At 48.0% G+C, this 14583-nt stretch overlaps 1 protein-coding gene across 1 annotated transcript in view; it reads right to left on the reverse strand.

The window, feature by feature from the left end:
• alk (ALK receptor tyrosine kinase) overlaps window positions 1-14583 on the reverse strand; it is a 185870-nt gene that overhangs the window by 59198 nt on the left and 112089 nt on the right. Inside the window, exon 4 of the mRNA XM_031902225.1 lies at window positions 6790-6917. Coding sequence (XP_031758085.1) covers window positions 6790-6917 — 128 coding nt within the window. The remainder of the gene's footprint in view (window positions 1-6789; window positions 6918-14583) is intronic.

A 14583-nucleotide genomic window follows, 5' to 3' on the forward strand; every position in this document is an offset into this window, starting at 1 on the left:
AGTGCGGCTTCCGCTCATTAACCATCTGCTGATTCATTAGACTGGGGCACATACAGAATTATATCTGCCCCCCCCCCCCATGGGCACGCGGGGTAGCGGCACAAACGCGACTGCTATCTGCCCCCCCCCCCATGGGCACGCGGGGTAGCGGCACAAACGCGACTGCTACTCGGTTTCCATGGAAATGGCACAAATCCTCTGAAAGTTATGAGAGGGGAAAGTATCACTTATTCATAGGAACAGACACAAAGATTTGCCTGACGGGGGGCAGACCCTGCGGCTGGGGACCGTCTGGTCCAACTGGGTCTGCTGTATAGTAATCTCCCCTCCCCAGCCACTCTCCTACCTTAAAAATTGGGGGGGTTCGGGGTAAGAATTGATGGGCATAGTGATCCAATCAAAGTTTTTTTTGCAGGGGGCATCACATTATAGTTCTATAGAACAAGCAGATGATTGGGCGCTCTGTCTTGTCCTACTGTCTCCATCTTGCCCTACTGTCTCCATCTTGCCCTACTGTCTCCATCTTGTCCTACTGTCTCCATCTTGCCCTACTGTCTCCATCTTGTCCTACTGTCCCCATCTTGTCCTACTGTCTCCATCTTGTCCTACTGTCTCCATCTTGCCCTACTGTCTCCATTTTGCCCTACTGTCTCCATCTTGTCCTACTGTCTCCATCTTGCCCTACTGTCTCCATCTTGCCCTACTGTCTCCCTCTTACCCTACTGTCTCCATCTTGCCGTACTGTCTCCATCTTTCCCTACTGTCTCCATCTTGCCCTACTGTCTCCATCTTGCTTTCCTGTCTCCATCTTTCCCTACTGTCTCCATCTTGCCCTTCTGTCTCCATCTTGCCCTACTGTCTCCATCTTGTCCTACTGTCTCCATCTTGCCCTACTGTCTCCATCTTGTCCTACTGTCCCCATCTTGTCCTACTGTCTCCATCTTGTCCTACTGTCTCCATCTTGCCCTACTGTCTCCATCTTGCCCTACTGTCTCCATCTTGTCCTACTGTCTCCATCTTGCCCTACTGTCTCCATCTTGCCCTACTGTCTCCCTCTTACCCTACTGTCTCCATCTTGCCGTACTGTCTCCATCTTTCCCTACTGTCTCCATCTTGCCGTACTGTCTCCATCTTTCCCTACTGTCTCCATCTTGCCCTACTGTCTCCATCTTGCCCTACTGTCTCCATCTTGCCCTACTGTCTCCATCTTGCCCTACTGTCTCCATCTTGCCCTACTGTTTCCATCTTGCCCTACTGTCTCCATCTTGCTTTCCTGTCTCCATCTTTCCCTACTGTCTCCATCTTGCCCTTCTGTCTCCATCTTGCCCTACTGTCCCCATCTTGTCCTACTGTCTCCATCTTTCCCTACTGTCTCCATCTTGCCCTACTGTCTCCATCTTGCCCTACTGTCTCCATCTTTCCCTACTGCCTCCATCTTACCCCACTGTCTCCATCTTGCCCTAAACAAGCTACTATGTGCCACCCCCAGGGGAGACCTAGAGACAGCTCTAGTTAGCAGCACCCGCGGCACATGTTAAACCCCCCTTTTTATGAGATGGACACTGAGATCAGGTCTCTGTATCAGAACCAGGTCCAACCAGGTGTTCGGTCCATCAGGGGGTGCGGTGCTTGATGTGCGCTTTGGCCTGGGGGTGCAGTTTATTACCCCCTGGCCCCACTCTCCATACCGACCCCTTGACCCACACTCTAACGTGATATGTTGCCACAGAGTGACTGATGCCTGTGGGTGGCGCCGCGTTGGATTATGGGTAATAAGATGATGACAATGTAACTTACTCTTTAAGAAGAAGAGTTAAAGAGAGACAGCGAGTTGCTGTATAAATCAGTGCCGAGGAGCCGGTGTGGGATAATGCGATTTACAGTATGAATAATGAGAGCCCATCAGTTGGGCGGCATTAACTGCGTTCCATCTAAATAATGCATTAGCCCCCCCCGTATTGATGGATTGATCTGCCTCGCATTCCCCCTACCTACTGTACAGATTGGGTTAATTCAAACTATGTACAAACATCTTCAACAGATATGGGGGGGTATTACCTGCAAACCCATAATCTGGAGTGATCCCTTATCCAGCAATTCCCTTTCCATTGTTCCCTCATCTATTTGTATACAGCCCCCCAGAGCCACTCAACGCCCCCCAGACCCCCCCAGACCCAGGAAGCTGATACCATTGATATTGATATATTACAGTTACACCAGAGCATCCCTAAGGCACAGGCGTCTCCTTCTGCCCCTATTACTGCACTATAAATTAGCCCCCCTCTATGTATTTACACAGCAGCTAAATGCCCCTCTGTCTCACACCCCTGATCTGCCCCTTATCTATTCTGCCTGGGGCACAGTAGCTCCGAGGGGCATTCTCTCTCCCAGTTCTACCCCTGTATAATGATTTGCCCCATATCTATTATGCCTGGGGCACAGTAGCACCGAGGGGCATTCTGTCTCCCAGTTCTACCCCTGTATAATGATCTGCCCCTTATCTATTCTGCCTGGGGCACAGTAGCACCGAGGGGCATTCTCTCTCCCAATTCTACCCCTGTATAATGATCTGCCCCTTATCTATTCTGCCTGGGGCACAGTAGCACCGAGGGGCATTCTCTCTCCCAGTTCTACCCCTGTATAATGATCTGCCCCTTATCTATTATGCCTGGGGCGCAGTAGCACCGAGGGGCATTCTCTCTCCCAGTTCTACCCCTGTATAATGATCTGCCCCTTATCTATTCTGCCTGGGGCGCAGTAGCACCGAGGGGCATTCTCTCTCCCAGTTCTACCCCTGTATAATGATCTGCCCCTTATCTATTCTGTCTGGGGCACAGTAGCACTGAGGGGCATTCTCTCTCCCAGTTCTACCCCTGTATAATGATCTGCCCCTTATCTATTCTGCCTGGGGCACAGCAGCACCGAGGGGCATTCTCTCTCCCAGTTCTACCCCTGTATAATGATCTGCCCCTTATCTATTCTGCCTGGGGCACAGTAGCACCGAGGGGCATTCTCTCTCCCAGTTCTACCCCTGTATAATGATCTGCCCCTTATCTATTCTGTCTGGGGCACAGTAGCACTGAGGGGCATTCTCTCTCCCAGTTCTACCCCTGTATAATGATCTGCCCCTTATCTATTCTGCCTGGGGCACAGCAGCACCGAGGGGCATTCTCTCTCCCAGTTCTACCCCTGTATAATGATCTGCCCCTTATCTATTCTGCCTGGGGCACAGTAGCACCGAGGGGCATTCTCTCTCCCAGTTCTACCCCTGTATAATGATCTGCCCCTTATCTATTCTGCCTGGGGCACAGTAGCACCGAGGGGCATTCTCTCTCCCAGTTCTACCCCTGTATAATGATCTGCCCCTTATCTATTCTGCCTGGGGCACAGTAGCACCGAGGGGCATTCTCTCTCCCAGTTCTACCCCTGTATAATGATCTGCCCCTTATCTATTCTGTCTGGGGCACAGTAGCACCGAGGGGCATTCTCTCTCCCAGTTCTACCCCTGTATAATGATCTGCCCCTTATCTATTCTGTCTGGGGCACAGTAGCACCGAGGGGCATTCTCTCTCCCAGTTCTACCCCTGTATAATGATCTGCCCCTTATCTATTCTGTCTGGGGCACAGTAGCACCGAGGGGCATTCTCTCTCCCAGTTCTACCCCTGTATAATGATCTGCCCCTTATCTATTCTGCCTGGGGCGCAGTAGCACCGAGGGGCATTCTCTCTCCCAGTTCTACCCCTGTATAATGATCTGCCCCTTATCTATTCTGCCTGGGGCGCAGTAGCACCGAGGGGCATTCTCTCTCCCAGTTCTACCCCTGTATAATGATCTGCCCCATATCTATTCTGCCTGGGGCACAGTAGCACCGAGGGGCATTCTCTCTCCCAGTTCTACCCCTGTATAATGATCTGCCCCTTATCTATTCTGCCTGGCGCGCAGTAGCACCGAGGGGCATTCTCTCTCTCAGTTCTACCCCTGTATAATGATCTGCCCCTTATCTATTCTGCCTGGCGCGCAGTAGCACCGAGGGGCATTCTCTCTCCCAGTTCTACCCCTGTATAATGATCTGCCCCTTATCTATTCTGCCTGGGGCACAGTAGCACCGAGGGGCATTCTCTCTCCCAGTTCTACCCCTGTATAATGATCTGCCCCTTATCTATTCTGTCTGGGGCACAGTAGCACCGAGGGGCATTCTCTCTCCCAGTTCTACCCCTGTATAATGATCTGCCCCTTATCTATTCTGCCTGGGGCACAGTAGCACCGAGGGGCATTCTCTCTCCCAGTTCTACCCCTGTATAATGATCTGCCCCTTATCTATTCTGCCTGGGGCACAGTAGCACCGAGGGGCATTCTCTCTCCCAGTTCTACCCCTGTATAATGATCTGCCCCTTATCTATTCTGCCTGGGGCACAGTAGCGCCGAGGGGCATTCTCTCTCCCAGTTCTACCCCTGTATAATGATCTGCCCCTTATCTATTCTGCCTGGGGCACAGTAGCACCGAGGGGCATTCTCTCTCCCAGTTCTACCCCTGTATAATGATCTGCCCCTTATCTATTCTGCCTGGGGCGCAGTAGCACCGAGGGGCATTCTCTCTCCCCTTTATACCCCTGTATAATGATCTGACCCTTATCTATTCTGCCTGGGGCACAGCAGCTCTGAGGGGCATTCTCCCTCCCAGTTCTACCCCTGTATAATGATCTGCCCCTTATCTATTCTGCCTGGGGCACAGTAGCACCGAGGGGCATTCTCTCTCCCAGTTCTACCCCTGTATAATGATCTGCCCCTTATCTATTCTGCCTGGGGCACAGTAGCACCGAGGGGCATTCTCTCTCCCAGTTCTACCCCTGTATAATAATCTGCCCCTTATCTATTCTGCCTGGGGAACAGTAGCACCGAGGGGCATTCTCTCTCTCAGTTCTACCCCTGTATAATGATCTGCCCCTTATCTATTCTGCCTGGGGCGCAGTAGCACCGAGGGGCATTCTCTCTCCCAGTTCTACCCCTGTATAATGATCTGCCCCATATCTATTCTGCCTGGGGCACAGTAGCACCGAGGGGCATTCTCTCTCCCAGTTCTACCCCTGTATAATGATCTGCCCCTTATCTATTCTGCCTGGCGCGCAGTAGCACCGAGGGGCATTCTCTCTCTCAGTTCTACCCCTGTATAATGATCTGCCCCTTATCTATTCTGCCTGGCGCGCAGTAGCACCGAGGGGCATTCTCTCTCCCAGTTCTACCCCTGTATAATGATCTGCCCCTTATCTATTCTGCCTGGGGCACAGTAGCACCGAGGGGCATTCTCTCTCCCAGTTCTACCCCTGTATAATGATCTGCCCCTTATCTATTCTGTCTGGGGCACAGTAGCACCGAGGGGCATTCTCTCTCCCAGTTCTACCCCTGTATAATGATCTGCCCCTTATCTATTCTGTCTGGGGCACAGTAGCACCGAGGGGCATTCTCTCTCCCAGTTCTACCCCTGTATAATGATCTGCCCCTTATCTATTCTGCCTGGGGCACAGTAGCACCGAGGGGCATTCTCTCTCCCAGTTCTACCCCTGTATAATGATCTGCCCCTTATCTATTCTGCCTGGGGCACAGTAGCACCGAGGGGCATTCTCTCTCCCAGTTCTACCCCTGTATAATGATCTGCCCCTTATCTATTCTGCCTGGGGCACAGTAGCGCCGAGGGGCATTCTCTCTCCCAGTTCTACCCCTGTATAATGATCTGCCCCTTATCTATTCTGCCTGGGGCACAGTAGCACCGAGGGGCATTCTCTCTCCCAGTTCTACCCCTGTATAATGATCTGCCCCTTATCTATTCTGCCTGGGGCGCAGTAGCACCGAGGGGCATTCTCTCTCCCCTTTATACCCCTGTATAATGATCTGACCCTTATCTATTCTGCCTGGGGCACAGCAGCTCTGAGGGGCATTCTCCCTCCCAGTTCTACCCCTGTATAATGATCTGCCCCTTATCTATTCTGCCTGGGGCACAGTAGCACCGAGGGGCATTCTCTCTCCCAGTTCTACCCCTGTATAATGATCTGCCCCTTATCTATTCTGCCTGGGGCACAGTAGCACCGAGGGGCATTCTCTCTCCCAGTTCTACCCCTGTATAATAATCTGCCCCTTATCTATTCTGCCTGGGGAACAGTAGCACCGAGGGGCATTCTCTCTCTCAGTTCTACCCCTGTATAATGATCTGCCCCTTATCTATTCTGCCTGGGGCACAGTAGCACCGAGGGGCATTCTCTCTCCCAGTTCTACCCCTGTATAATAATCTGCCCCTTATCTATTCTGCCTGGGGAACAGTAGCACCGAGGGGCATTCTCTCTCCCAGTTCTACCCCTGTATAATGATCTGCCCCTTATCTATTCTGCCTGGGGCACAGTAGCACCGAGGGGCATTCTCTCTCCCAGTTCTACCCCTGTATAATGATCTGCCCCTTATCTATTCTGCCTGGGGCACAGTAGCACCGAGGGGCATTCTCTCTCCCAGTTCTACCCCTGTATAATGATCTGCCCCTCATCTATTCTGCCTGGGGCACAGTAGCACTGAGGGAGAAGTTAATAGGAAGGTATTGGCAGAACCTTAGAACCCATAGCAACCAATCAGCAAGTAGCATTTACTGTTTAAAAGCAAAAATCTTATTGGTTGCTATGGGTTACTGCTCCTGGGCAAACTTAGTGCCTTTAATTACATATGGGGGTTATACACATATGTACATTTTTGAACAAATATCGACCCCCCCAAAAAACAACCATGGGGTAAATACGGTTGGACGTTACCTTGACTGCAGTTTCTGATAGCGAAGGAATCCACGGCAGCGACTGTTCCCCGTTCTTCAGCGACATACTCCAGCGAGATCCGGAAGGGCCTCTCCATGTGCCCAATTACCCCTCGGAGCTGCACCCATCTGACGCCGCGCCACAGCACGAGGAAAGAGAAGAGACAAACGCCGGTTAGCATTATGGCTGATTTAAAGCTACAGCAGCCACCAAATCCCCGTGTCCATCCGTGGGGCCTCATATTAACGTGACTGCGTGGGGGGCACTTCTACAGAAAGAGCAACTGTTATGTCTGTCATTTCACCAAGGAAATCAGTGACAGATGGGACCCCGGGCCCCAAACACTGCGCCTATTCACTAACATAAGCCCTAATGCAGTTAGAGGCTCCCAGCCCCGGGGGGAGAGGCAGAGATCACATCTGCTAATTAGATAATGAAATTAACCATTAAATCAGCCTCCCAAAGCAGAACAGAGACACCATGTCACCTCTAATTGGGTTTGAATAATAAAACATATTGGCTTTAAAGGGGGAATAAGGGTTGGCAAAACAAATGAAGTACCCATTAAATCTCTATGTTGAGTTAAAGGGGTAGTGCACCTTTAGTATGATATAGAATGGCCAATGCTGGTCTTCATTTTTTATTTTTTATAGTTTTTTCATTATTTGCCTTCTTCTTCTAACTTTCTGCAGCTTTCACATGGGGGTCACTGACCCAGGCAGCCAAACCCTATTGCTCTGTGAGGCTCCAGTTTTATTGTTACTACTTTAACTACATTTATAGTGTATATATACTGTATAGCGTGCCCGTTATAGTGTATATATACTGTATAGTGGGCCCGTTATAGTGTATATATACTGTATAGCGGGCCCGTTATAGTGTATATATACTGTATAGTGGGCCCGTTATAGTGTATATATACTGTATAGTGGGCCCGTTATAGTGTATATATACTGTATAGCGTGCCCGTTATAGTGTATATATACTGTATAGTGGGCCCGTTATAGTGTATATATACTGTATAGCGGGCCCGTTATAGTGTATATATACTGTATAGTGGGCCCGTTATAGTGTATACATACTGTATAGCGCGCCCGTTATAGTGTGTATATACTGTATAGTGGGCCCGTTATAGTGTATATATACTGTATAGTGGGCCCGTTATAGTGTATATATACTGTATAGCGGGCCCGTTATAGTGTATATATACTGTATAGCGGGCCCGTTATAGTGTATACATACTGTATAGCGTGCCCGTTATAGTGTATACATACTGTATAGCGGGCCCGTTATAGTGTATATATACTGTATAGTGGGCCCGTTATAGTGTGTATATACTGTATAGTGGGCCCGTTATAGTGTATATATACTGTATAGCGGGCCCGTTATAGTGTATATATACTGTATAGAAGGCCCGTTATAGTGTATATATACTGTATAGCGCGCCCGTTATAGTGTATATATACTGTATAGTGGGCCCGTTATAGTGTGTATATACTGTATAGCGTGCCCGTTATAGTGTATATATACTGTATAGTGGGCCCGTTATAGTGTATATATACTGTATAGCGTGCCCGTTATAGTGTATATATACTGTATAGCGGGCCCGTTATAGTGTATATATACTGTATAGCGGGCCCGTTATAGTGTATATACTGTATAGCGGGCCCGTTATAGTGTGTATATACTGTATAGTGGGCCCGTTATAGTGTGTATATACTGTATAGTGGGCCCGTTATAGTGTGTATATACTGTATAGTGGGCCCGTTATAGTGTATATACTGTATAGTGGGCCCGTTATAGTGTATATATACTGTATAGTGGGCCCGTTATAGTATGTATATACTGTATAGTGGGCCCGTTATAGTGTATATATACTGTATAGTGGGCCCGTTATAGTGTATATATACTGTATAGTGGGCCCGTTATAGTGTATATATACTGTATAGTGGGCCCGTTATAGTGTATATATACTGTATAGTGGGCCCGTTATAGTGTATATATACTGTATAGCGGGCCCGTTATAGTGTATATACTGTATAGTGGGCCCGTTATAGTGTATATATACTGTATAGTGGGCCCGTTATAGTGTGTATATACTGTATAGTGGGCCCGTTATAGTGTGTATATACTGTATAGTGGGCCCGTTATAGTGTGTATATACTGTATAGTGGGCCCGTTATAGTGTATATACTGTATAGTGGGCCCGTTATAGTGTATATATACTGTATAGTGGGCCCGTTATAGTGTATATATACTGTATAGTGGGCCCGTTATAGTGTATATATACTGTATAGTGGGCCCGTTATAGTGTATATACTGTATAGTGGGCCCGTTATAGTGTATATATACTGTATAGTGGGCCCGTTATAGTGTATATACTGTATAGTGGGCCCGTTATAGTGTATATACTGTATAGTGGGCCCGTTATAGTGTATATATACTGTATAGTGGGCCCGTTATAGTGTATATATACTGTATAGTGGGCCCGTTATAGTGTATATATACTGTATAGCGGGCCTGTTATAGTGTATATATACTGTATAGTGGGCCCGTTATAGTGTATATAGACTGTATAGTGGGCCCGTTATAGTGTATATATACTGTATAGTGGGCCCGTTATAGTGTATATAGACTGTATAGCGGGCCTGTTATAGTGTATATATACTGTATACAGTGACAGTTATAGTGTATATATACTGTACATAGTGACAGTTATAGTGTATATATACTGTATATAGTGACAGTTATAGTGTATATATACTGTATATAGTGACAGTTATAGTGTATATATACTGTATATAGTGACAGTTATAGTGTATATATACTGTATATAGTGACAGTTATAGTGTATATATACTGTATATAGTGACAGTTATAGTGTATATATACTGTATATAGTGACAGTTATAGTGTATATATACTGTATATAGTGACAGTTATAGTGTATATATACTGTATATAGTGACAGTTATAGTGTATATATACATTGGTGCCCATACAAAGCACTGCTCTGTGTATATATCAGTGAATACACGGGGGGGGGGTAGCGCCACTCAGTAGAAGGGACAGACGGAGCGCCACACACAGTCCATCTGTTCCGTTCCCACAGACTGACAGAGACGTTTCCAGACGCTCAGGTACCGGCGCCTCAGGCTAAACCGCTATCGCTGCGGCTGCTACAGAATTTTCTGAGTTCTATAAATATTCAAAGTTTTAAATGAAACGGCTCCTCTAGTGGTGAGGAACAGACTGCGCTGTGTTGGGGTTTAACCAATAGGGCGCAGGGAATGAAGGTTTTATGTGCACAGAATCGAAGAGAATCAATATGGCAGCTCCTCTCCAAGCACAAAGGCTGATTGATCCCGTAATGTGACTTGATATGACCTGTCATGTGACCCTGATGCTGAACACAGACCTGAGATTCCCGCCATAAAGCGAGTTGCTATTAGAGCCCCGTTACCTTCCCTGAGCGCAGGGCCCTTTCAGCTCCAAAATTCAGGGCACGTCATAATGTGATTCCCATAAATCAAAGGGAAATGAATTGCCAGACCTTCCCTTTAATGTTCCCCATAACAACACGGAACCGACATGAAGGGAGCGGAACATAAAGTTCCATGTCATTTCCTTCATAGGGTTCTGATGTTTGTTCTCTGATTGAAAAATACGCAGATCAGTCCTGAAGGCTCCGTATGTGATCTCTTGTTGCTCATTCATTCGCTTCCCCCATCATTCCCTTGTTATTCCCTCATCCTTAACCCCATCATCCCCTTGTTATTCCCTCATCCTTCCCCCATCATTCCCTTGCAATCCCCCCATCATCCCCCCTTATCCTTCCCCCCATCATCCCCTCATCATTCCCTTATTCCCTCATCATCCCCTTGTTATCCCCTCATCCTTCCCCCATCATTCCCTTGTTATTCCCCCATCCTTCCCCCCATCATTCCCTTGTCTTTCCCATGTTATTCCTTCCCAACTCCCTCATAGATCCCTCATTGTTCCCTTCTTATTTCCACAACATTCCTTCACAATATCCGCAGTAATTCCTCATCATTCCCTATTATTCCCCCATCAATCACCCACCATTCCCTACTCATTATCATCATTCTCTTTGCGTTTCCTTATCATTCCCTCATCAGTCTCTTATCATTCTTTCATTATTTGCTCATCTGTCCCTCACCTTTTCTTCCTCATCATCCCCTCATCATCCCCCCATCATCCCATCATTCCCTCATCATTCCCTCATCATTCCCTTATCATCCCCCCATCATTCCCTCATCATCCCCTCATCATTCCCTTATCATCCCCCCATCGTTCCCTCATCATTCCCTCATCATCCCCTCATCGTTCCCTTATCATCCCCCCATCCTTCCCTCATCATCCCCCCATCGTTCCCTCATCATTCCCTCATCATCCCCATATCATTCCCACATCATCCCCACATCATTCCCCCATCATCCCCTCATCATCCCCCCATCATCCCCTCATCATCCCCACATCATTCCCACATCATCCCCTCATCATTCCCTCATCATCCCCCCATCATCCCCTCATCATCCCCACATCATTCCCACATCATTCCCACATCATTCCCACATCATCCCCTCATCATTCCCTCATCATCCCCCATCATCCCCTCATCATTCCCTCATCATTCCCTCATCATTCCCTTATCATCCCCTCATCATTCCCTCATCATTCCCACATCATCCCCCCATCATCCCCCCATCATCCCCTCATCATTCCCACATCATCCCCCCATCATCATTCCCTCATCATCCCCCATCATCCCCTCATCATCCCCCCATCATTCCCTCTTCATCCGTCTCATCATTCCCACATCATCTCCCCATCATTCCCACATCATCCCCCCATCATCCCCTCATCATTCCCTCATCATTCCCACACCATCCCCCCATCATTCCCTCATCATCCCCTCATCATCCCCCCATCATCCCCCCATCATCCCCTCATCATCCCCCCATCATCCCCTCTTCATCCCCTCATCATTCCCCCCATCATCCCCTCATCATTCCCCCCATCATCCCCTCATCATTCCCCCCATCATCCCCTCATCATTCCCCCCATCATCCCCTCATCATTCCCCCCATCATCCCCTCATCATTGCCTCATTAGTCCCACCCCAATGTCATCATTCCTTCCTCATTATTGCCTGATCATTCCCACGCCCCCCCTGAATGTGTCAGTAATGCCGCGCTGATACTGGGATAGGGACACACTGAGTGCAGGTAAGGAAGGGTGGATTCAGCTTCCCATCTATCAGAGCTGGGTATTTATTAGTCTGGCCATAGGGGCAAATACCTGGGGGGCAACGAGGGGGGGGGGTAGGGGGGTACAGCAGCCGAGCACACACACAAAGTCACAGTGGGCCTTTCCCTGTGTTCCTGCTGTTCCAGTATGAAACTCAAACATTTGAGAACATTTACATACAAAGAACCAGAGGTCACTCACACTCACACTCCCTCACTCACACTCACACTCACTGGGAAACATTTAGAAAAGACCAGAATATTCCCTGCTAAGCCTGCAGTTCTGTACAGGCGGCTCCTCGTATGGTTCCGTGAGTGGCGCTGACATTGCTCCGGAACAGAAGCATCACTTCCATTTGCACAGGAAAAATATTGTGGTTCCCCCACTGTTCCACTGGATGGCGCCCCCGATACCCACCCTGCGGGGCCCCCCTGCTGAGAGAGATCTTACTCCATAAATGAAAGATTTCTCTTCTGTTCTGTAACTTACATTTCTATAGAGAGACATCTCCCCAGATAATGGATTCAATTGTCCAATGAAAAGGTGCATTTATCCACTTACTGTACTCACTGCATGAGAATCCCTATAATGGCATAGATCTATGGTATCTCTCTGTACAGGCTATGAGCAAACATAGGGGGCTGTTCCTGCTGAATTGTGCTTAGTACAGGGGATTCCCTATAATGGCATAGATCTATGGTACCTCTCTGTACAGGCTATGAGCAAACTAAGGGGCTGTTCCTGCTGAATTGTGCTTAGTACAGGGGAATCCCTATGTGCCATAGTTTTATGGTATCTCTCTGTACAGGCTATGAGCAAACATAGGGGGCTGTTCCTGCTGAATTGTGCTTAGTACAGGGGAATCCCTATGTGCCATAGTTTATAGTATCTCTCTGTACAGGCTATGAGCAAACATAGGGGGCTGTTCCTGCTGAATTGTGCTTAGTACAGGGGAATCCCTATGTGCCATAGTTTTATGGTATCTCTCTGTACAGGCTATGAGCAAACATAGGGGGCTGTTCCTGCTGAATTGTGCTTAGTACAGGGGAATCCCTATGTGCCATAGTTTTATGGTATCTCTCTGTACAGGCTATGAGCAAACTTAGGGGGCTGTTCCTGCTGAACTGTGCTTAGTACAGGGGAATCCCTATGCTGCCATAGTTTTATGGTATCTCTCTGTACAGGCTATGAGCAAACTTAGGGGGCTGTTCCTGCTGAATTGTGCTTAGTACAGGGGAATCCCTATGTGCCATAGGTTTATGGTATCTCTCTGTACAGGCTATGGGCAAACTTAGGGGGCTGTTCCTGCTGAATTGTGCTTAGTACAGGGGAATCCCTATGTGCCATAGGTTTATGGTATCTCTCTGTACAGGCTATGAGCATACTTAGGGGGCTGTTCCTGCTGAATTAGGGGGCTACAGACCCCCCGCGCTGCAGTGCAATAGATTATACAGCATTATGAGCCGGGCAGGCAGAGGCTGCAGGGAACAAACCATAAATACACGGAGCGGTTTCATCACCTTGAGGAACAGGGAAGGTTTTAGGCCGTTGCTCTCGGTGCTGAAGAGAATAACGACGTCCCCAGTTCCAATTACAGAGCGCGGAGAGGAGCCGTATAATGAGTGACGGGGGCCCCTCTCGCAGCCGCCATTCGACGAGTAACTGCCGCTCCTGAGATTGCCCTAATAAACTCTCCTCCGACGCTGAGTACCCGGCGTTAAAGCGGCTGCTGGTAATTCTGGGGGAAAGTGCCAGTAATATACCTTCATCATGGCGCTGTATCTGGCAGTGACAGCCTTTGTCTTTATTAGGCCAAGCGGTAATTAGGAGTCAGGGCATGAAATGTAAGTACGGAGATAGAGGGGGGGCAGAATGATCTGTGGGGGGGTATCAGAGAACAGGGGGTAAAAGGGAACAAATAAAGGGTAACTAAGACTAATATGCCAATTGTTTCAGTGATGTCTGGGCGATTTACAGCAATGCCATTTCCCAAGGATTTCTGCACTGTAAGTTTTACAAACAAATAAATTAGGTTGAGGAGACTGCCTCATACAGACAAAAGCAAACAAAAGGAATTCTGGGAGTGAATTCCAAACTCTTTAAAAAATCCCATTATTGTAGAACCACATGGTGACTCTCCCTAAGCTGATCAGAAAACCCTACACTACACTGATGAGCCCCAATAAGGGCGAAACCGGTCTGTAGTTGGGAATCTGACCAGCTATTGTCCTGGCTTCAGCTTCAAACCCAGTGGCTGAGCTGTAGCCTATAGGGTAAACCCATGTAAATGGGATTTTTTAAAGAGTTTGGAATTCACTCCCAGAATTCCTTTTGTTTGCTTTTGTCTGTATGAGGCAGTCTCCTCAACCTAATTTATTTGTTTGAATTCACTCCCAGAATTCCTTTTGTTTGTACTGTAAGTTCCGACTGCATAGTCCCCCTAATGAGACTAGAATCTGTTACATACATGGAACTACTTTAGGGAGGGTAAATATGACCTAAATAGATTAAAATTAACTCAAT

Source organism: Xenopus tropicalis, chromosome 5, assembly GCF_000004195.4.
Source record: "Xenopus tropicalis strain Nigerian chromosome 5, UCB_Xtro_10.0, whole genome shotgun sequence".
In the NCBI taxonomy this organism is placed as follows: Eukaryota; Metazoa; Chordata; class Amphibia; order Anura; family Pipidae; genus Xenopus; species Xenopus tropicalis.